Below are 24,329 nucleotides of genomic sequence, written 5' to 3'. Positions count from 1 at the left end.
GGGCTGGTCCGGTGGCTCAGGTGGTTGGGAGTGCCGTGCTCCTAACGATGAGGTCGCCGGTTTGATTCCCACATGGGCCAGTGAACTGCGCCCTCTACAGCTAAGATTGTGAACAACAGCTCTCCCCAGAGCTGGGCTGCAGTGAGCAGCTGGAGGTTGGCGTGAGCTGCTGTGAGCTGCCGTGGGCTACCAGGAGTGTCTGTTGGTCAGCATGAGTGGCTGGCAGCCAGTGAGAGCTGCCGTGAGCTGCTACGACTACCTCAGCTGGGGCAAAGCGCAAGGCTCATAATACCAGCATGGGCCAGGGAGCTGTGTCCTACACAACTAGACTGAGAAACAACGGCTTGAACTGGAGTGTGGGGGAAGGCGGAAGAAGGGGGGAAAAAAAGTTTTGAAAATTAGAATGTTGCATCTAATTAGTCAATGAAATATCAGAGTTTTCATCTGAAAAAATATTGTTACCAGAATTTCTCAATGATTTTCTGAAAGTTAACCACTAGAAATAACTAACTGAAAGAAATTATCATGTAACAACACCTTTTTCTTTTTTAAGGAAGAGTAAAGGGGAATAGAAACTCCACATATATCTCCCTTCACTAAGCAAAAGGAAATAAATAAGTCACCTAGAAAAAGCACAAGGTTAACTTTATACTCCACATTCACAGAAAGATACATCACAATAGAGTAAACCATGTCTAAACGAATGTTTTTTAATCAAAAAAGGATCTTCCAAACTATTTTTGGAGCTAAAAACAGGAGTAAAAATCACAAAGATCTACACTGTAACACAATACATACAAACAACAACAAAAAATTCTTAACACGTTGCGTACGGCAGGGTTTAAATCCCTCGTGAAGATTCTCGTGATCCGTACGCAACGTGTTAATTAAACATAACTTTGTAAAATATTTCTTTTCCTTTTTCTTATGCACTTAAGCACAAGAACATTTCTAAGGAAGACAAATTTTACTTGCTTAATAAGTAAATTTTTTCTGTTGGGGCACTCATTTACAGATTCTCTAAGTAATAAATTCATGAAGTACCTCTCCCCCCAACCCCCAAACACAGACCTGCAAGGGTGAACTGAACACATAGGAGGTGGTGGGAGATGAGGGTGATTTTCAATGGTCACTGTTTTCTTCACATGATCTTGACTGATGTCTTCATACATGTGCTCAACTGTTAAAGGCTGCCGTTGCTGAAACCATAAAAAATGCTTTGAAATTATTGTTTAAAAATTTTTAGGCCTAAACTTCAATGTTTACATTTATCCCCATCTCCCACATTGCTTGCAATTCAGAGTGCTAGACTATTTAGAATTACCAGATTATTTGGTGGAAAGTTTATACCAAGAAGGGATGGAGGAGGGAGTCTGTCCATCAGGGTATGTGACAACCATCACCATCTAATGCACTAAAGATACCATAAAAAGGCAGGTGCATGGCCATCTAAACATTTTATAACTTTGTAACTCATACTTTAGGTCTATTTTGTTTTATTTTCTTGTTTCTCATTGTCACTGGAATGAGAGGTTATAAAAATTAATTTTATTTTAGCTATCCTTTAATTCAATTAAGTGGACGAGTTAAAAAAAGTTTTCTATCTTCAGGAAAAAAAAACACCACATGTGATGTGATTATTCTGTAAATGCCTAAATATCAACAGGTGTGATCCCAAACAAAATTTAATACAACAAACCATGTTCAATTTCCCTCACATTTTGAAGGACTATGCTCAGAGACCAAGCAATAAATATATAACAGATTATTAATGTTTAATTCTTAGTAGTGTTACTGTCACACTGAGTAATTCAGTTTCTTCAAAATAAGAATCAAGTGCAATTTAATCATAAAATTATAAAACAAATGATTTCTAAAGTTTAAAAACCTAGTGATGAAAGAATTAAACCCAACAATTTAAAATATTTACAGTAAAATTGATATAGCCACTATGGAAAACAGTATAAGCATTCCCTCAAAAAATTAAGAACAGAATTACCATATGACCCAGCAATCTCTCTTTTGGGTATCTACCCAAAAAATCTGAAAACATTTATCCATAAAGATATATGATCCCTGATGTTCATTGCTGCATTATTCATTGCAGCATTATTCAAGGCATGGAAACAACCAAAGTGTCCTTTGATAGATGATTGGATAAAGAAAATGTGGTATATATACACAATGGAATACTATTCTATCATAAGATGAAATACTACCACTTGCAATAACATGGATGGATCTGGAGATTATCATGCTAAGCGAAGTAAGTCAGAAAAAGTTAGGAACCGTATTTTACTCATATGTGGGATATAAAACTGAAAGCAACAAAGGAACAAGACAAACAAACAAAAACTCATAGACACAGATAACAGTTTGGTGGTTACCAGAGGGTAAGTGGGGAGAGGGGGTGACAGAAGAGCAAGAAGGGGGTCAAATATATGGTGATGGAAGAACTGACTCTGGGTACTGAGCATGCAATGTAATATATAGATGATTTATTATAGAAATACACACTTGAAACCTATATAATTTTACTAACCAATGTCACCCCAATAAATTTAATAAGTAAATAAATTAATTAATTAATTAAATATTTACATTAAAATAAGTTTTTCTTTATTTTTACCTCATCATAGCCAAACAACCATAGTCGTGGTGTCTGGTAATATTTATCATAAGTGATGTAAAGGTCATAAGTTCTGGTTTGCAAAATAGCATCTTCACCTCCGGCATCAGTTTTAGCTTTACAAGCTTCTACTATTTTTCTTGTGTCTAGGGTAGCCTGGCAATAATGGAGAAAAATTTACAACCATTAAAATCAGTATGAATGTGACATTTTAGAAAAATCTATTTTTTCCACACTCTATGTATCTTTTTCAGAAGCAGATATAACTTAAAACTCAAAGTAAAATATTATATGGCATAACAGATGTAGACATAAATAAAACTTATTTGAAAGATCAAGATATTAATTAAAATACTAATCCCCAAGTTTATTCATCAAAAATTAACTCAAGAAAACTCAATTTACAAACCTCATCTGTTTCCAACAATCCACTCTCTTCATATTCTGTTATAAAAAGCAACAAAAGATTAATCAACTTCAAAAAAATTTCCTAAACCAAACTATATATTATTTCAGAGAATCATTGAAAAACTGGGTTTTTGCTTTTGTTTCTAACTGAAGATATTGCATAAATATGAGTGAGCTAATTACACACCTATTTCTAAAGCAGCACATACTTTATCTGTCAGAGAGCCAGAGAAAGTCAGCATGATTAAGGCTTGGTCTCTGCTATAGTCTATTAATAATACCAATTGGCATAATAATACCGTAGAGTCCCCAGTGACTCCATAGCATACACAAGGCTACTTATATAACTGCATAAAATGTGCTCATTAAAGTCATCCGTGACTTCCACTTTGCCGAATCCGGTGGTAACCGCCCAGTTTTCATTTGAATTGACCTCTCAGGAGCATCTGGAATGATTTATACCCTTCTCTTTGGAACACTTTCTGTCCTTGGATTTTAATATACTACATTTTCTGGGCTTCCTGCCCACCTCACGAGCTTTGCCTTCACTATTTCCTACGCTGATTCATCTTTATCATCTCGACCATTAAAAAAACAAAAAAACAAACAAAACAAAACAAAAACAACTCTGCTCAGTTTTTGGAACTTGTGCTCTTCTCTATCCATACTCACTCCTTTGATGATTTCACTAGTCTCAATGGCTTTAAATGCTGCTGATTCCCAAATTTATTCCCTGACTGCAGACCTGGATACCTAATTGTCTACTTACGGCTCCAATGATGACTAAGGGGCATCACAAATATCACATGTCCAAAACTGAGCTCCCAACGCCCCCTCCAAAACTATTCAGTCCTATAATTTTCCCCATCTCAGTTAATATCTTTCCAGACACAGGTCAAAAACATTGGAGTCACACGTGACTATTCTGTTCCATTCCACCAGCAAATCCTTTTGACCCTACCCTCAAATATATCCAGAATTCTGTTTCTCGTCACTTCCAATGTTACCACTCGAGCCCAAGCCACTGTCGTGTGTTGCCTGGATTATCAAAACAGCCTCCTTACTGTTGCCCTATTCACCATCAGTCTATTCTCAACACTGCACTCACAGTGATTCCGTTAAAATGTTAAATCTCATTCTAAGTTGCTCCTCTACTTAGAAAAGCCCTGCAATGGCTTCTCATCTCACTTTTGAGATAAAGCCAGGGCCCTACATGATCTGCCCAGGTTTATCTCTCTGACTCAATCAATACCTTACTACTCTCCCCTCACTTCTCTCTGAACATAGGAGCCTCCTCACAGTATTTCATAATAAGCCAACAGGCTCCCACCTCAGAGCCTTTGTACTCCACCTCAGATATCCAAATAGCTTGTTCACTCACTTCCTGCCAGGCTTTATTCAAAAGGTATATTCTCAATGAGGTTTTTCTTGATCAACCTATTTAAAAGCTGTTAATACTCATCCCACCCCAAGACTCCCTACCCCCCTTTTTTTCTCCCTAACACAACTAATACAGTACATGTTTTGCTTATCTATTGCTTTTTTGTTTGTTTATTGCTTTATCTCCAGCACCAAAAACAGTATCTACTACAGATACTGTACTGCTCAATAAATATTTGTTGAATAATGAAAACTGTTATATTAGATACCATCAACACTGTTTTTTAAGTGAAATTCCATATATAGCAATTCTTTCTTTAACTCTATCCATGGGAAATGTAACAAACATACTAAAAGGCTGTCAGATATTTAAGGCAGTCCCACAGCTTGTACTCTGAAAACAGTGCTTTACTTATAGGGTTCTTCCTGCCCCCCAACCCCAGTTTTGACAATTGTATACCATTCAGAAACAGATGGAATCCAGAAAGAGTATTTGTGCAAGATGGTGTTTCTGACAATTATGAGACATTCAGGTGGAAATGAAATTAAACAAGTAGATCTGAAATTCAGGAGATCTGGATGGTTGGTTTAGATACGGAACTCTTGCCCACAGAGATGGTATGTGAGATTACTGTGAGCAATTTTGGTTACAATAACTCACTTACATTTCCTCAATGAATGAGAGTTAACCATGGGAATAAGGACAAGACTCTGCCCAGAATTCAGAAAGAGATATACAGCTAGGTATCATGGGGACTCAGAAAACAAAACTAAAAGGTACTTTTAAGACAAGTTACTCTGTTGATTAGGTTATGCTGTCATCTCATCAACAAACACCACTTGCCATTATTGTGCTTCAGCTTTACTTGGCACCATCTTCTACTTTCGCATGCTTTTTAGTATATGTGCTGCCGAAGTGAGCACTTTCGCATGCTTTAAGACATTCTATCTCACTATAAATTCTAAGTATTTTGGGGATACATAAAATTCGGGGGATAACTTACAGCCTCCAAAATGTCTACCCTCTGTATTTTTTTTTCATATTCTCTTCCTTTTTCCAACTGCTCTCCCTATATACACACATATATATCAATATTAAACTCTCATAGAGAATCTAATGTAATTTATACACCATTTTTCCTGTTGCACAAATTTCCATGTCAGACCATGGTTTACCATTACAGAAGCCACAGAGTACATAAAAATCTATCTGGGAATGTAAGGAGTGAGCAGGAAAAAGTAAACAAATAAAACCCCAAGAAATAGTAGCATTTAACAGCTGGGCAGAAGTAAAAGAACCCCAGAAGACTTAGAAAAACAGTCAAAGAAGGAGGAGGAAAACCCACTGTCAAAAACCAAGGGAGAGAATGGGGAATACAATCAAATAATGCAAGGAAGAAAGTATAATAAAGACAGATAGAAATTAACAGAGAGGTTGCCCTGGTGTAGCAATTTTTTCCTCTATTTTTAAATATCTGAGGTTTCACGTGCATTACAGATTATCACACTAATGGAATATGAAGCTTTGAATAGCCATATACTTTTAGACCTACATTACTCTGTTCTATTAGTGCAGTGATTTTCAATCTCCTATGACAATGATCCATGAATGCAGTGATTCTCAGCTAGCAAGACTAGGAAGGCATTTCAGAACCTTAGGTAACAATGAGGGGATTCTGTGTAGTTCAAAAGGCCCCATTAAAAATCACTATCAGAAGGTTTTTGTAGTAAGATGTTATCAAAAAGAAAAAATACATAATGCATGAGCAAACATTGCATGGCTCTGAAGCAGTTTAAGAGTTAGCTTAAGAATCTGTATCTTACAGCTGTACCCAGTATTCAAGATTTATGACTAATATTTATCCCAGTAAAAATAATGATGTCAAGGCTACGCTCTAAGTAAAGTAGAAGAGTCCAAGATCAAAATAAGTTCTGCACTGATTAAATTTACACTCAACAAAATCCTCTCTAGGCTGTTACATGTTAAAATTTAGAACTGAATGGGAGAGAATTCTTAATCCACATGAATTACAAATATTCCAAAGTCAAATATTTGAGTGCGATTAAAGCAAATCTGGAACACAAATACCTTCCATATCTGCAGCTTCTCCTTCATCTTCTTCTTCCTCCTCCTCACATAATGCTGAACAATCTTGGAGTTTTATACTGTCCTTTGAAATGAATTATATTTAAAGTCACTTAAATATGTTCATTAGTTCAAATACTGAGCACCCACATACCAGCACAGTGCTAACTAACCACCGTGAAAATAAGTGACAAGACAGTTATTTTTAAGAAACTCGTAGTCCAGTGAAATGACAAACTCATAAAACAATCATTAAAAGTGATGTGCTCAGTGCTGTGACTGAAAAATATAAAAGGCATCATAGAAGCACCAAGAGTCATCTAAACTAACCATTTAGAAATAGTTGCCAGTTGTACTTCCAATAAAACAACATTTTTAGCTAATCAATTCATTAGTATTAGAAAATCAGTTCAAAGTTATGTTAACTTGCACATATAATTTAAAGGACAAAAAAATGTATACATTTATAAATCACAATATACTCACATGTTAAATTTATTGTTATAAGTCAAACACTATTATATTCTAATTTGTTAACAATATCCTAGCTGAATTAAGCCATTACAATTATTGTAACACATAAGATTTCAGTTCAATTTCTTAATTATATTAGCACTAGAATAAAAGAATAATGCTAACCAAAGACAAGCCTAATAAACATTTATTATTTTCACAAAATATTCTAATAATCTGAAGTCAATGTAGTGAGAGTCAAAAAATTGCACACTGAGTTTCACCTAATCAATAATTTTAATTAGGGATGATTTTATTTACCACTAGAAACTTGAGATCATATGTGTCATTATTACACCAAAAATATGTAACCACAGAGGAAAGATCATCAGTATCTGGGTAATTGTTAGATAAGCCAATATCTGAAAAACTGATCATTAAGCAAAATTTTAATCATGTTGGATGTTCATACTTGATATAGAATACAGTAGAAATCAACAACAAAGATTAATACTTGGGTCTAGATGGCAAGCATTCTAAGCAGTAAATTATAAAAAATAATGTAAATTCTATTTTAAATAGGAAATGACAGGAAAGATATATTCTAGTTACAAGTTATTCTAAGTATTCATCCTTTATTAGGACATAAGGACGTTAAGTGGGATACTAAGCACCATATTAACCACTATTGCATTTATTGAAAATTCTTGAAATAATTCCCATAAACCTATCAGAACAATGCTATCCAAACTACTCTGCCATTTATTATTCCCCAAATCTGAAGCATATACACTAATGGCTGGAGTAAACAATATCTTCTGAAGTAACAAAGCCATTTGCACAATTTCTCCTTAGTCATTCAAACTCTCCAAAAAAAATTTCAAAAGGATAAATTCTCAGGCCAATGAACTGCGCCCTATCAAGCATTAAAGTGAATTTCTAGCAAGCATAAAATTGTACACTGAAAAAAAAATAAAATTTGCTTTAGTTTCTAACACTTTCTGTTAAGTCTCAGTTACAAATCCCAAAAGATCCAAATGACAAAAACACATAAAGGATATCTTAAACTAGTTAAGTTGTGGTTAAATGTTTTACAAGGACAAAAGGAATACAATTATTCTATCTAAATACTCTATTCTTTAAGAGACTTGACTGTTAACAAAATATTAGGTTGGTGCAAAAGTAACTGCGTTTTTTCCAATTTTTTTTAACCTTTTAAACTGCAATTACTTTTGCACCAACCTAATAATTAAGAAAAGGTAAGGGTAAATCCATTTTGTATTATTTTTTCATATCATGTCAAACAATTATATACAATTCTGAAGACAATTGTAATCATTCTTTTTTTAGAAATCAAAAGCTAATATTAGAAGTATGCATTAACTGAAAACTTTCAAGCAGAAAAATTCCACCCATTTATGTATTTTACCTTCCCCCACAAATAAATTGTACAATAATAAAACCTAAGTGATTTAGCTTCCACTCATGATTCAAAATATCATGATGCTAAAGTTTACCTTTAAATTTTCAAAAACAAACAAAAAATGCCCCTCACATTAGCAGTAAATTAAAAAAACTACAGCGGTAACGAGTAACTTGCTTAAGAGAATGTTTAAACTACAACATTTAAACTATCGTTACCATCTACTAATCAGCAAGTAGATAAACCACTTTAAAAAACTCCACTTACAGAACATTTGGTACTTATACTTAAAAATAAAAAGCCATTTCTTTTAAACTAGCCTAGAAGCCTTCCCAATTAGTAAAAATTAGTAGTTTTTACCAGTTAAAATCTCAAAAAAACGTTTTTTCTTAACCATACAGCAGATTAAGGAAAAGAAGAGAAGCACTGGTAGAGTGTTGGTATGTTGATATAGAAAAATGAGAGGGAAATAAAAGCTAGAATTTAAAGGAGCTTGATAATAAATAACCAGAGTTTGAACAAGAATGAGATGAGCAATATTTATATATATATATATGCAAATAACTAGGTGATTGAATTTAGAAATATATCTAATTAACCAGTACCTTGCTTTCCAATGTAATCTCCTTAACTGCTTCGGTTATTCCTCCAATGCCTGTTTAAAATTGTGCAGAAAAGAATAGCTTAAATTAAACTGTAAACATCCTTCTTATTCAAGCAATATAAAAACACTTAAAATTACCTGAATTCTCAAAACTGCTCTGAAATGAAGAGGCAGTGTTAGCAGCATTTTTACAAATGAACTCTAATAGGAATAAATAATCCAAAAGACATCTCAAATTAAAAAAAATAATCAAAAAGCATAACAATATTTTACCACGAATTATCCTACTCTATCATTCCTCATTTACTTTCCTTTATTTACTTTCCTTGTGTGAGTCTCTGTCAAAATACATATTCATTCTCAGAAATGAACAGATTAAGAGACTACAGGATTCATATTTACATTTTATTTAAACGTACATTGAATTTTTCTCAACAAGGTATTAGTTATATTAATATGCCATTTGCTTCAGAAATCTAGGACACCCAGAGGTGTCCTATCACATATACACGAGTTTCTATTTTACTGTTTCCACATCTTTATATAATCCTTACAAACACTATCCAGTGAAGTAGTTAGGGTAGTAATTTCTCCCTATGAAGAAATAAAGTCTCCAGAGAAGTAAAATAACTTGCTTGAGTCTCACAGCCAGTTAGTTACATGAGAAACTGGGATTCAAAACCACATGTTCTGACTTTTGGTTCAATGCTCTGTCCACTACACCTGTTTAAGCAACTACCTTGGAACCTACTTGTCTCAAGGAAGGGGGCATTATGCATATAGCAGCACCACAAGTCAGCTAAATAATATTTCTATTTCAAAATATATGTCAGTGTTCTCAATTAGAAAGTTCAACAAGGATAGAAATACTAAAGAAAAAAATCCTACATACAAAATATGCTTTGCTCCTTTGCTAATCTTCTAAAACCTTGATATACATGTTCAATAATCAAAACCAAAGAATGACTCACTTTCACAAATGGAAAATGCCACAATTAACAGCTCTAGCATAAAGCTTTTACTTCATAGTATTTCTAGAAATTACTCCATAATAGGCATGATTATTTCATAACAGTAAAACCCAAATCTTAACATAATGAATTGGCAGTACAAAACGAAACACTGAATCTAGTACACAGAAACAAAGAAAACAAACCTCTTCAATTTGTCTAAATATAACGTAGAAGTATACCATTAAACCAAACTCTCCTAAAAATAGGGCATACTGGGGGGGGGGGGGGGGTAAGCTCAAATGATTGTAACAAGGGTAATACTTTGAAGTATGATGGCTAAGTTTACATCAACTTGGCTAGGCTATTGTATCCAGCTATTTGGTCAAACACAATCTAGATATAGCTGTGCAGGTTATCTTTTTAGATGTTTTAACATTTCAATCAATAGACTTTGAGTAAAACAGATTACCCTCCTCAATGTGGGTAGGCCTCATCCAATACTTGGAGGCCTTAAGAGAAAAAGACTTGAGATCCTCAGGAAGAAGAAATTCTGCCTCTAGACTGCCTTTACACTATAGCTGAAGCAATGAACCCTTACCTGGGTTTTCAGCCTCCTGGCCAGTCTGTCCTATAAATTTCAGAGTTGAAAGCTCCCACAATTACATAAGCCAATTCCTCAATTTATGTATACATATATCTATATCTACATCTATATTTATCTATTTGTACCTGTATCTATATCTAGTCTATTACCACTATTTACATTCACATTTTGTTGATTCTGTTTCTCTGAAGAACCATGACTAATACAAGGGCTAAGAGAAATCAAAGAAACCTGAAAAGAGTGAAGGAGAGATGAAGCAAAAGGAACTGAGTTAACAAGGAACCAGGCACCTGACTTTGTGAGTCAGTGGAAGCACTGCTTTAATCAAATCAGGATATAGTTTAAAGCTAAGTTCTAAGGGTATCTCTCATAAACATCAGCTAGAATTTATTATGTGTATCAAATTAACTGCATATATGAAAATGTTACTTGTTCCCTATCAGCAGGGCAACCATTCTTTTTTTTTTTTTAAAGATTTTATTGGGGAAGGGGAACAGGACCTTACTGGGGAACAGTGTGCACTTTCAGGCCCTCTCTTTCCAAGTTGTTATCCGTTCAATCCCAGCCGTGGAGGGTGCTGTTCAGCTCCAAGCCGCCGTCCCTTCAGTCTCAGTTGTGGAGGGCGCAGCCTAGCTCCAGGTCAAGTTGCCATTTTTCTAGTTGCAGAGGGCACAGCCCACCATCCCTTGCTGGAGTCAGGAATCAAACTGGCAACCTTGTGGTTGAGAGGATGCGCTCCAACCAACTGAGCCATCCGGGAGCTCAGCGGCAGCTCAGCTCAAGGTGCCGTGTTCAATCTTAGTTGTAGGGGGTGCTGCCCACCATCCCTTGCGGGACTCGAGGAACCGAACTGGCAACCTTGTGGTCGAGAGCCCACCGGCCCACGCGGGAATCGAACCAGCAGCCCTCGGAGTCAGGAGCACGGAGCCACTGGGCGGGCCCCCAACCATTCTTTTTAGTTGTTGAATTTCTTTAATAGATTTTTGTCCATCCAGTCCTACTGATACCTACTTATCTCTGTAATGAATGACTTTGTAAACATGCACCTGGATTTGGGGATAGTGATTATGAGAGAAAATACAACTCAGCGACAGAGTAACTCATTAACTTGACATCAGAAACATAGTGCTATAAACATGACTCTAGTCAGTGAACAGACTATTTCCTACAGATGTGCTGCCCATACTTCCAGTCATAGGAAAACTAAAGCAGAATAGCTGAATGATTCTGGAAATGATCAAAAATAAAGAAGTCTAACAGCACTACTTGGTGGAAGAAAAGACGATGATTTTTGAAATTAGCTTAAAAAGTTGATCAATCTGCTATTTTCTTTAGGCCTTGACATAACAACACTCAACTCATTAAGAAACAAGTGAGTTTCATATCAAGGAGCTCAAGTTCTGAATCTGTGCCTATTATCACCATAAAGAAACAGATGGCAGTGTCCTTTCTTCAGTGTAGAAGAGAAACTGATATAACAAGGTACATTTTCCTGGGTAGATTACTTAGCGCCTTTGTCTATTGCAGTGGGTTTCAAAAAGGGCAATAGTTTTGCCCTTCATGGAATATATGGCAATGCCTGTAAGCATTTCTGGTTGTCACAACTGGAAGAATGCTACTGGCATCTAGTGGGCAGGGCCCAGGGATATTGCTAAACATTCTGCATTGTGCAGGAAATGCTATGACAAAGAATTACCCAGGCCAAAACGTTAATGGTGCTGAAGTTGAGAAACCCTGCTCTATTACTACTTTTGATATACCACCTACTCTCTAAGGCTTAGAGGGAGAAAATTTATTTTCAATATCCTAGATTTAAACTCAGAACATATTTTCTTGATTAAAACTAAATCATAAATGGTAGTTGGCTAGAGCAGTATATAATAATATGCATTTACATAATTAATATAAATATAGTGGCCTTAGGTTTTTAGGACATGGAATAAAAAAAAAATCATACTCAGAGTTCTAAACAACTAATGCAAACATATACTTATGAAAGGCTTAAATGTAGCCAAATCCTCTAACAAAAATTTGTTGAACAACTGCTAAGTCAGATACTATGATAGATATTGGGGGTTTCAACAATGAACCTCTACCTTCACATACCTGAGAGTCCTTAACACTGTCTTAATAGTGATTTAAAAAATTATTATTTAATACCTTTCAATCAGGTCTCTGAGTAAAATGAATATGAGTAGAGTATGGTTCCTGTCCTAAAGATAATCATCCAGCAATGGAATGATATGTCAATAAGGGATTCAAAGCAAAGTAGTCTGCATACTCAGTATTTCTAATTGGCTTTCTTTCTGTGGAAATAAAGAAAATAATATAGATATTTTCAAATTGCTACTAAAGATTGTTATAGTAGCAATCTGCTATATCAGATTGCTATAGCAGTAGTACAGCAATCCGATATACTCCAAAGAGCATTTTTTCTAATTTATCTTCTTTCTTTTCTGGTAAAACTCTACTGTGCCTTATGTATATTCTTTTTTGTTTTGTTGTGTTTTGTTTTTTAAATCAAGGCTGTTAATAAAATATTGTAAAGGAGTTTAAAACAATTTAAACCAAATATATGTCATTCTATTCTCCTCTTACCAGTGTTATGGTAAGTATCTACCCATCCTCCATCACCATCATCTTCTTCAATGATAGCTTCCAATTCATCTGAATATTCCATCTGCTTGCACCGCTTATAGCATGGCACTATATAAAAATGGCAAATACAGTGAGTAGACATAATCTGCTTCCTATAAATCCATTAGAAAAAAGAGAAAGCTTATACCATAAAATATAATATTTCTACCACCAAAATATTAAGTGAATATTATAGTTCTCTTCTAATGAAAAACGATTAAAGGGTAACATTCAGCCCAGAGACACACAATTATTTGAACACATTTATCTTTCTCTAAATAGCTTTGTCAGAACACAAGTAGAAAGGCTCTACTGGGAGTGTTCTATGAATTCTTTACCTTGATGGTCTGTCTGTGAAAACAGCGAGCTGAAGTCAGAGATGACATTGTTTAACTTGAGGGTAATGAATAATATCTTATTTAATGGCTTTACTCTCAGAACGTGGAGGCACCACCTGTCACTCTCAGAGGTGGTAAAGGTGACCTCCAGTTTGCAATGCTAAAGTTAACTTTCAATATAAATTTCATAATTTATATTTAAGTTCCAGCTATTCATAATGGAAAAATCAGTGTAAAATTCACTAACCTATTAAATTTTACTGGCATACAATATTGGTTTCAAGCTTTTCATATAGTAAATGCGTTAGTTAACAGGTATTATTATTCATACAATCCTAAAATTGAACAGATTATAAGGTAAAAACATTATGATGTAGGGTCAAAAAATTACTATGAATCTCCTGATGTTTTTAAAACAAACAGGATATAAATGATCAATCCTAATTAAAAAAACATGCCATAGGAGAGAAGAAACTGATATTTTCTACATATTTTCCCTTTCTTATAATGGATAAATTAGAACAGAAATCAATGTATATTTTGATGTTGTTTTCAAAATAACTTCATAAATAAGATGCTGTTTCAAAACATTTTTTGTACCTATAGGCAATCTTTCAATGACATTATGGATAATAACATCTTGAACTTTGAGCTTTTAGATGTCAAAGGTAGCATCAATTTCATTTTCCATGAAAACTTTAAATCTAAAGAAGATCAGAATCAAATAGTTAAAAGGATTATGATTATGAAGTCAATTTTAAAAAAGTACAAATAGAAGTAGGCCAACTCTGCTTAGGACCTTTTTCCTCCCTATCTTAAAACTAGACTTTTTTGGTGAACAGAAAAAAAAAAAGAGATAAAAATCAAATAAGGAAAAATAAATACCTTAGCAATAGAAAACCCAGAGCTTCATTAAATTTCTAAATTTCTGTCTGAGAGCAGCTCTAAGTACAGCTTTAAGCACAAATTAACATCAGTAAGTGCTAAGGTTTTTTTTTTTAAAAAAAACATACGTATCACTGTACAAAACTTACTAGTATATGTAACGTAATTCTTACCATTTTTGGTGACCAAAAATTGTTTGCCTGTTGGCAGGTATGCCTTCACTTTCAATTCTTCCCCTGTTGCCCTTTAAAAAGAATGAAAGCACCAAAACATAAAAAATATTTTAAAAGGCAAAGACAGAACAAAGATACCACATGTAAATCTCAAAAACTACACAATCCACATCCTGAGGAAAAGGTTTTAAAATTAGTTTGGGAAGGATGTCATTAAGTGATACATGTCAGGGCATCAAAGAACATAGCAATATTATATGTGAAATGTACTAAGATGCAGACAAATAAATTTGAATTAAGTATTAGACAAAAAATATAGAATACAGAGCAACTATTATATTTATCTCTAAACAACAAGAAAATGCTGTTCCTTAGTGAGTATAATCTTATTCAGATTTTTAATCTTAAAGTACTGCTCATCTTGAGACCAAGAAGAGGCAGAAAAATAGCTGCATGACATAACAAAGTAGGTGGTTGGCAAGATCTCTGTTCCTACCACTCTACTAAAATTGGAACTAAGAGATAAAAGATGCTTTGAATCACAAGATGGTAACATTGAGAATAACTGAAAACAAACAAAAAGAACTTTTATTGAGTGCATAATAAGTATAGGACTTAGAACTCTAACGTGCATTGTTGTTATTTAATCGTCAGAACCCCAAGAGGTGGGTAACATTAATATCCCCATTTTATAGGTAAGTAAACAAGAGCTTAAAGATTGTCCATGGTCACAAAACCAGCAGGTGGAAGAGCCAGGATCAAGCTAAGTAACTCCAGGGCTCCTGCTCTTAAACACCACTCCCTCTGTGGGTCACAGTCACCTACAACAGTTCTGAGTTTTCCGAGTTACTCTGGAATACCTTATTACGAATTTGCTCAGAGATTCTTCTGTGGGTCACCTACTGGAACTGGCCAGAGCTGGGGGGCATATGATGCCTGTCACAAACACATGAGCATAAATTTGGAGTTCTGCTGCCTTCTAAATCTTTAGTCTAAAATTCAAACAATCTATTTGAACACAGAATAAAGCCAAGAAATGCCTGAATATCATTTGGTAGCCTTCTAGGCTTCCTTGGACCTTTCCTAAGTGTCCAATTCAACAATGTCATGGCAATGCCTGAAGTTTTGAGAGTAGAAGATACAGTAAAGGTCATGGCTCCTGTAGACATGAAAGTATAGCATGGAAATCATGTTTCAAGCACTGATTTAAAATGAATTGTTCCTTTGGCCCGAGGAGTTCAGCCAGAAGTGTGGACATTGGAGTGGGGTATAACTGAGTTCTAAATTACAATGAAATTATTTCAACCACAATTCATAAAGTCGAACAATAAACTACCACCTGCTAAAAGATCCTGTCCATATATAAAATCCCTATAACAATAACATATACCACATGTTCAAACTAGACAATTTAGGACTATGACAAAGAAATCTGAATAAAGAAAATGTGTATCATATTGAAGAAAATCCTAAATTAGTTATGCTTCCAAGATGAAGATTATTTTAAATTTTGCATACCTATTTGACTTAAAATATAGATCAAAACCCAGTTAAATATAGTTTTAACTTACAATTTAGGATTGAGGGGGGAATCAACCACTCTTACTAAATTAGAGAGTTTCTATCATATTAACTCAATTTTAAATATGGAACAGAATGCATATAGTAAAGACAAGGACATAAAAATAAATAAACCTGACATTTTGGCCTTGGTACGTAAGAAACAATGTTCTAAAAGATAAGCAACAATTGATAATAAGCAGTAACAACCATTTTAGATATGTGTTAAACATAAAAATTAAGGGGAAGAGAATAGGCCACTGATGAAAGACAGCTCCAAGTCTAGTTTAAAACAGTTTAGTTACTTGAGCTCTTTAGATATTAAAGAAAATATTATGAATTAGAACCTTGTTAATTCTAGAACCCCTTCTCCCAAATCAAAACTGTGGCTTTCAATTATAATGTAAAAAGTGTCACTGAGAGGAGAAGGAAGAAAGGACATTAACAAGTTGAACAACTTATCTAAACAACAATGCTAGCCTAATTTAAAGAATTCTGCCAGTATTAGGATCACTTTTTCAGCAACTGTCAGATGGGTTTACAATAAGTAGTTGAAAATAATGAAACTGCATTTGCTTTTAAAACATTCTGTTGTTATTTGAAATATTTAAAATATGTTATGAGATCAGCTAACCTGCTTAAATTACCTTTATAATTAAAAGTTAATAAAGAAAATAAAACATTATTAAAGTTTATTACCAGCAATTTCCAATGAAGACCTTAATCAATATCATAACCTTTTAAACTTTAGAGTTAATTCCTAAAAAGGGAGTATACTTCTGAACTTTAATAGGTCTAATGGTTAAAGAACATAAGACTGAGCCAAATCGCTACATTTATTAATGTCACGAAAAATATTCAATACTTTTTAATTTAAAAAAATGAGCTGATCAAATTTATAAACTCTTGAACATTCTTTTTTAAGATCCACAACAAGATCAGACCTAAGAACTGTAAAGGGAATACTAGTAAAGGAAGCAAAGGCATTTATCTCAAAAATGTCCATCTTTTGTGCTAAGAGCAAAATAAAATAGCTATACACTTAATTTTTTTTCCTTTACTTTGAATATCACCAGGGGAACTGTTTAATAAAAAATCTACTGGAAGAGGGGTAGACTGGTTATTCTGATTTTCATGCCCTAACATATTTTGCAAGCTGCCATAATGATGAAGTCATGTCTTTTACTAATTTTCTCCTCTTCCCTCAAGATTACTTACCATTGCCATGTTGGACAGTGGTGGACTAAGTGATCTCCAGCTGCCACAAACTACTCAGGATTTAGAAAGAGCATGAAAAAAAAGGGAAAAAGAAAAATTGAACATCAGAATGTAAGGTGGCAAAATATCAAAGTGATCATCCCATGTTTCCATGATATCCAATAATCAATTTAAATAGAACCAAATCTGCTCTAACAGCTTGAAGATTTTTGATTATTATTAAAACTGCAAAATTTTTAGCATCAGAAAAATTCCAATTAATTTTGGAAGAAAAAAACATTGAGTGCTACTTTTTAATTCAACTTTTATCATTGGATTAAATAATGCCAAAGGCATACACTACAAGACTCAATAAAGTTGACACCACAGGACTTAAAACTTCAAAAATCATTTTATGGACAGATAAAATCTAGAGATTCTTGCTAGTAGCTGAAAACTCAGTGAAGATCTTTGAAAAAATTACTAAATAGATTCATGTCTATGATGTAGGAATTACATCACATTTCTTCCTTTTTTTTTTTTAATTTAGGTAACAGCTAATTTTGAAAACATTTTCATACTCTCAAGGAATATTAACAAGAATGAGAAATGTAGTGCCAAACAATGGGAAAAAAAGTTAGAAGCTTTTGGACCGAATCAGAAAACATCAAGAGAATTAAGACATTGAATCCTCTAGCAAACCTTGGACTTTCTGGGCAAATTAAACATTGCACAAGTTTTTGTTTTTGAGAAGTCAAAAAAGAGACTCAGAAAGAAAAAGTTTAATCTTTTGAGAATTCCCATTATACATGAACATGAACTGATTTTACTACAAGACAAAAATCCTGCTTATTTTTAAGAGCAGAAAATGAAAGTCTGTTAAGCATAACTGCAGTGTCCCAACTCAAGCAATATGCGCACATACTTTCCCAATTACATCTATCTCACTACAGCTCTAAATTAATATCATGTATTGCTCACGAGTTTATTACACAGCAAAAATTATGTCTTTAATTTTCTAAAGTCTTTCTGAGAAAAGTACATCTAATATATAATACTCTATTTTCATTTGAGAGAGTTAAGACTATAAAATAAGAATTCTGAGTAACTTTTAAAAGAATCCATTAACGAAATAAGTTTTATCAGTGTATTCCCAACAACAAATGTTTCTATTAATTTATTTCATCTTTACAAATGTTTCTGTTCTTTTATTTCAAAGAATCTTTGTATTATTTAAACTGGTTAGACTAAGACAAAAACCCAAATGAAATACTCTCTGCCCCAGGTTTTAAGCATTTTGGGTCACTGCAACCAAATGCTACCTTTATCTCTGTGGTTATCAGGAACTAATTCATCACCATCAAATGAGTACTAATTTAACAAAATGCAAGCAAAACAAAGAAAAATTTAAAAATTCTTTAATGTTATTGCTTGAGGTCACAAGGCTCTAATATTTTATTGTAAGGTAACTCCCTCTGGTGGCATCTATTAAAAAAAAAAAAACAACACAAAAACACTAGAAGGAAAACTATAAAAGAACACAGAATTGCACTGATAATTAATACATGTGTACATTTGCCCTCACTGGCAATCGCAATTATTACATGGTTCATATGTTCAAGTGAAATAAAATGTAAGACAAAGACTCAAATTTCTAAGTTCTCAATATTTTTTGCAGTCGCTTTTCTTATTGGTTAAATACTATATAATACTGAATAGCTCCAACAAGATACAATCGGTATTAATATTTTGGTGAGCAACTTTATTCCTCAAGCTACCCTCTATTACTAGTATTGGATCAAGTCATACACATGTTGTACATTGAAATATTTTTAGTCAGACAAGACTATATTAGATAAGGCCTGCCCCTCAGTTTAAACACAGTACTTCCACACCTCTCATTGAAAACAAAAGGATAGCTGGAGGCTGACAGCCAGAAGCCTAGAAACAGCAAGAGAAAACAAAAAAAACTCAGTATAGTGTTTCTTGAAAGCAAGTTATGTCTTCTCATTTTCCTCCTCTAGACTCATTCTACTCTAACTCAATCCTGTAATTGTGCTCTATCCCAATCCAGCATTATGTGGTTGGGACCCAGCTGGGCTAGTTATGCCTTGTATCTTTTTTAAAAAGAGGAAAATTCATTAACTACTTCATGATACAATTAAGTGTAACATTTATTCATTCTAGGATTAGTAGCCGTTTTAAAACAGTTCACTTCTAAATTCTATCTAATGACCACAGATATGGATCTCTAACTCCATCTACTTACTAATTATTCATGTTCATGTAGAGGAGATAAAGCCAAAGAGCCCAAAAGGAGCAGCATACTTTCATCCCTGCTCTTGATTTCAGATACTTACCTTTAGAGCCTGTATTACACCTTTGTTTGACATAAAACATTAAGACCTTTAAGATCAAAACTTAGTTTTAGTTGGCATTCAAGGTATTAAACTCATGATGCCTAAGGTAGAATGGGTCCTTTAGAGAATATCTAGCCAAAACCCCTCATTTTATAAATGAGAAAAAATGAGGCCTGTGCTTAGAAAGTTTAAGAAAGCTGATTTGCCCAAGTCCGAATAGAAGAAATTAGAGAAATAGGTCTAGAAGGAAGGTCTCCTAGGTTCTTTGCATACCACCATGTGTCTTCACTAAAAATAAAGACAATTTAAGACAAAAGACCACTTCAGCACACCATTCTTAGAACTCACAATGACTTGGGACTGAAGAGATTCCATGACGATGGAAAACTGAAAAAGATCAGTTCATTCTCTGCACTGAGGTCTTGGAATTTACAGCAATAATCAGATCATAAAACAAGATTCACTTCAAAATGTTTCTCTCAAAACAATGAGTAAGATTCTCTATAGCCAATGAGTGGTACTTTTAATGACAGTTAAAAATAAATTTGAAGCTTAATAAATTTGTTGTAATTTATTAAGACTACAAAATAGTAAATCTGATGCAACCATAACTATTCACAAAACTGGAATCTAAAAGGATTTTTAGACCAGTATTTATTTCTCCATGAAGAATAAAATAAACTACCTAAAGGAAAGAGAACACTTTAATTATATAGATTTGGTAAGCAAGATTTGGTGAGGAAAATTATTCCTTAAAACATAATTCTACATTACAAGTTCAATAAAACTCAACTGGCCTATAAAATAGCCATTAATTTCTGCATTAAGCAGATTCAACATTACTTGGTTGGTATAAAAAGTGAAAGAATGGTGAGGAAAAAATATCAGTGTTCAGTATGTATAAATAAAATAATTAACCTAAAGACTGAGAGAAGACTTAATATCCAAGCAGTGAGCTAAAGTTTCCAAATAGAAAGCCATGAAAACTCAGGTTTGGTGAGACAAAGGCAAGACACAACAAACACCAGAGCCTACCGCACAGCTCTCTCTCTCTCTCTCTCTCTCTCTCTCTCTCTCTCTCTCTATATATATATATATATATATATATATATATATATGTATATATACATAAAACACAAATATGAGTGAAGGATAAGCGACCATAGGAACCTTTTCCATTTCCCCTAATACCCTCACTTTATTCTAATAAAGAGGAACTATAGAGAAATATGAGAAGTGTCAAACTGAGAGGGAAGTTACAATTTCGCCTCTATGGGAAGTACGTAGAAATCCCTATAAAATTGCTAATATGGTCAACAGAATCTACTTTTACTCAAATCAAGACTAAAGGTTTTTTTCTTACAAAGCAAAAAAGCCACCTAGTTTAATACAATTGTAAAACATAATAGCTTCAGAATATCTTCAACACTTACCTCTTCTGGGGTGATAACACCTGTTTCCTTAAACTTTGATTCCTAAAGAGAGCAAAAAGAATAACAATATTATACTATGTTTCACTTTCAATTTTAAAATGTTTGTGGGAAACTATTTGCCTGGCACCCTTCTAGGCAATAGACCACATTAAAAAATAAATAAATAAATAAATAATACATTATGGTACCTGACCTCAAGGAATATATAAGTCTAATGGAGGAAACTGACATGAAAGTAACTATAATACAATGATTTTGTGAAATAACAAATATCTTTATTTTACAGAACAGTAAAAATGTCTTAAACTTGTTTAGACATCTAACAATTCAGCCACCTCATTTAAATTGAGTAATATTAGAAAACAAATCTGGAAGTCATAAATCATTTGATCCTTTCCTATTATTCTCATCTCCACCATGATACTAATAAAATATTCCCTTCTCTAAAGCAAAGATGACATTTACCAAATTTTTCTGAATTTTTAAGTTGTATCTAAGATTGTGGTAGAGTCTGAAAAAAATGCAAAGATTCATTTATCAACATTATTCATTCAACAAATATTTACTGAATAACTACTATGTGCCAGGCACTATTTGAGTTAATGTGGACGTAGGAGTGAATAAAATAGAGCAAACTCATCTTTGTCCTCATAAGAACTTTAAACCCTAGTGGAGGGAGAAAAGCCAAATAGTAATGAATACCATGAAGAAAAATGAAGCAGAGAGAAAACTGGTCAGGGGTGGAGGGAGATGGCTATTTAAAATAGGATGGTAAGAGAACAAAGACTCCACTGATAGGTGACTATTGAGCAGAGACCTTAAGGTAGGATCCGACCACAGGCTGTCTGGGGGAAGAGCATTTCATGCAGAGGGAAGGGCAAATGCAAAAACCTGAAACAAGAGAGTGCCTGATGGAATAACAAATAGGTCAGACTAGCTTAAGCAAAAGTGAGCAAGGGATAGAGCAGTAGATGAGATAGGGACCGCTACCAATCAAGTAAAGACTTAAATATTATTATAAAGACTTTGGCTTTTACTGGACCTATGTCTTCCAAATCATGATTTTTCTTAATTTTTATTTGCTGGGAGAAGTCATTATTTCTTTCCCAGGGATTTGGTTTTTTCCTCCTTGCCTTCCCTTGTCTGGTAGGAAACTATAAGGATTCTCTCTATGAACAACAGTTTGCATAGGGAGGGGTAAAGACAGGGTCATCAATTCTGTTTTCCTTATTACTAAAAATACATACTGACAAGCTAACGCTTCCTTGTCAGTTTAGTGAACAAGTAAAATGATTTCTCAAGACAAAATTCTATGTTATAAATTCAATAAAATACAATTGGCCAATAAAATAGCAGTTTTATATTTAATTTGGGAGGTCTTTTTCTCTTGCTCTTTCCCTGAAATTAAAAAGTTGTAACAACCATGTATTATTAAAATGCTATATACCTAGGCAGACAGTTTTCTGAAAACATAATATGCAAAAGAATCATTTGATTCAAATGTCAAAATTATTTTCAAAGTTGACTGAATAATCTTAAGATGGTTTTCACAGTAAACAAATAGAAGCATAGCAAGAGTTGAAATTCTCATTTATAAACTTTCATGACTTGTTTAAAAGTTGGACCAACAAGATTTCATTTTAAAATCAGTCTTAGAAATAAATATAAAATGTACGGAACTAACATTTCTCTTTGTCATGGAAAGGGAGCAAAGTAAAACTGTCCACTATTCTTTATACCATACCAGAATAACTTCTTGAATAAAGAGGACCGACATTTCTAAGGATATTTCATCCCTGCACTAAGATTTGTAAAATTTTAATTGAAAGTTAAAAAACAAAACACCCAGTAAACAAGAACTTGCTTTTCATTTACTATATCATTGCTTGCTTTTCAGAAAGGAAAAAGTTACAATAACAAAAAACTTACTCTAAAAAAACTGTAAAATAAAAACTTTAATGCACTTTTAGAAATTTCTTTGAAAATAAGCTCATCAGTCACTGCTATACTAACGTGTCACAATTTCTACTTAAAAAAAATGCTGCATTATTGCCATTTTTTTTTTTTAATATATCACCTAAGTCCAAGATTAACAACTAGTTTCAGCTATTTAAAAAAAAATGGGAAAGGGAGGTTTTGCCTGTTAGTTGGGTTCAAAGGTACTAATCATGCTGCAAATTTCACCTCAGTTCCTCTGCAAGCTAGCAAGTTGGATTGTTACAACCTATTTCAGTCACAACTTAACTATTTCAAACTCCTAATTAGAAGAGATTTACTACGAAATTTGAAAGAAAAAAGTGACATGTCATTTTCGTACCAAACTGATTTCATTTTTTAAAGATAAGCAACATCTGTTTTAAAAGTTCAAAAGACTACCGAAATTGGGATTTAACTTTCTCAGATCTACTTAGCTGCGGACCACCTTCCAACCCGACGTACCCACACACGCTGCGCTCTCACGGGTTGGAGGGACGACAGGAGTCCGCACAGAGCGTCACACGGAGTTTACCCAAGAGCCGGAAAGCCCTAGAGAACAGATGGGTAAGCCCACAGGTGGGGGCTGCACCTTTTCCTGGGTCCACCTTTACTACCTTCCCTCACCCTTCCCCGCGGGAGAACATGGTGGCTCCCCCGGCGCCCGGTCCTATGTCCCTGCAGAGTTGAGCCTGTGACTGACAGCCCCTGGCAAGCCCTGCCCGGCTTACCTTGAGGACCGGGGTCAGGTACTCGGCCACTTCCAGTGCCTTTCCCTTCACTGTGTTAATCACATTCTGCATCCTGGGGCCGGGTAGCGGCCGGCCCCACGACGGGAAGGGAAGGGCAGCCGATACAGTGACCAGGAGTCAGAAAGTGTCCCCGCTGCCGCCAACTCGCATCGGAACCCGCCAGCGGCACCCAACGGGACGCGACGCGACGGGACAGGACGGGACGGGACGGACGGGACGAGGGGGAGGGGCGGCCGGCGCCGCGCGTGAGAGCAGGGAGCGCGCTCCTCGCGCCCCAGGCGGCGCGCGGCGGATCAGGCCCAGCTGTCACCTGGCCGTGAGGGAGGGCGGCAGGGCCGCGGGATATGTTAAGGGTAAGAGCAGGCGCACGCGCACCCCTCGCCCTCGCGAGCTGTCTTCTCCCGCTTGCTTCACTCGCACCCCTTCCGGTTTCCCCTTCCTTCTCTCCCTCTCTCGCCGTAGCTCCGTCGCCACCTGGGC

The 24,329-nt window shown here is 34.7% G+C and overlaps 1 protein-coding gene across 1 annotated transcript in view; it reads right to left on the bottom strand.

Moving 5' to 3' along the window:
• Positions 1 to 24,325, bottom strand: part of ATG3 (autophagy related 3) — a 28,183-nt gene extending 3,858 nt beyond the window's left edge. Inside the window, exons 1-10 of the mRNA XM_019734833.3 lie at positions 23,829 to 24,325; positions 21,124 to 21,165; positions 17,352 to 17,401; positions 14,574 to 14,644; positions 13,139 to 13,246; positions 8,985 to 9,034; positions 6,507 to 6,588; positions 3,039 to 3,073; positions 2,630 to 2,785; positions 1,072 to 1,199 (exon numbers count right to left, since the gene is read on the bottom strand). Coding sequence (XP_019590392.1) covers positions 1,072 to 1,199; positions 2,630 to 2,785; positions 3,039 to 3,073; positions 6,507 to 6,588; positions 8,985 to 9,034; positions 13,139 to 13,246; positions 14,574 to 14,644; positions 17,352 to 17,401; positions 21,124 to 21,165; positions 23,829 to 23,900 — 794 coding nt within the window. The 5' untranslated portion in view covers positions 23,901 to 24,325. The remainder of the gene's footprint in view (positions 1 to 1,071; positions 1,200 to 2,629; positions 2,786 to 3,038; positions 3,074 to 6,506; positions 6,589 to 8,984; positions 9,035 to 13,138; positions 13,247 to 14,573; positions 14,645 to 17,351; positions 17,402 to 21,123; positions 21,166 to 23,828) is intronic.
• Between the last annotated feature and the right edge of the window lie 4 nt (positions 24,326 to 24,329).

The sequence above is a fragment of the Rhinolophus sinicus genome, chromosome 17 (genome assembly GCF_057876585.1).
Source record: "Rhinolophus sinicus isolate RSI-liver-muscle chromosome 17, RSI-T2T, whole genome shotgun sequence".
In the NCBI taxonomy this organism is placed as follows: Eukaryota; Metazoa; Chordata; class Mammalia; order Chiroptera; family Rhinolophidae; genus Rhinolophus; species Rhinolophus sinicus.
Note: the sequence above shows the minus strand (reverse complement) of the source record. Positions and strands in the feature narration are given on the sequence as shown.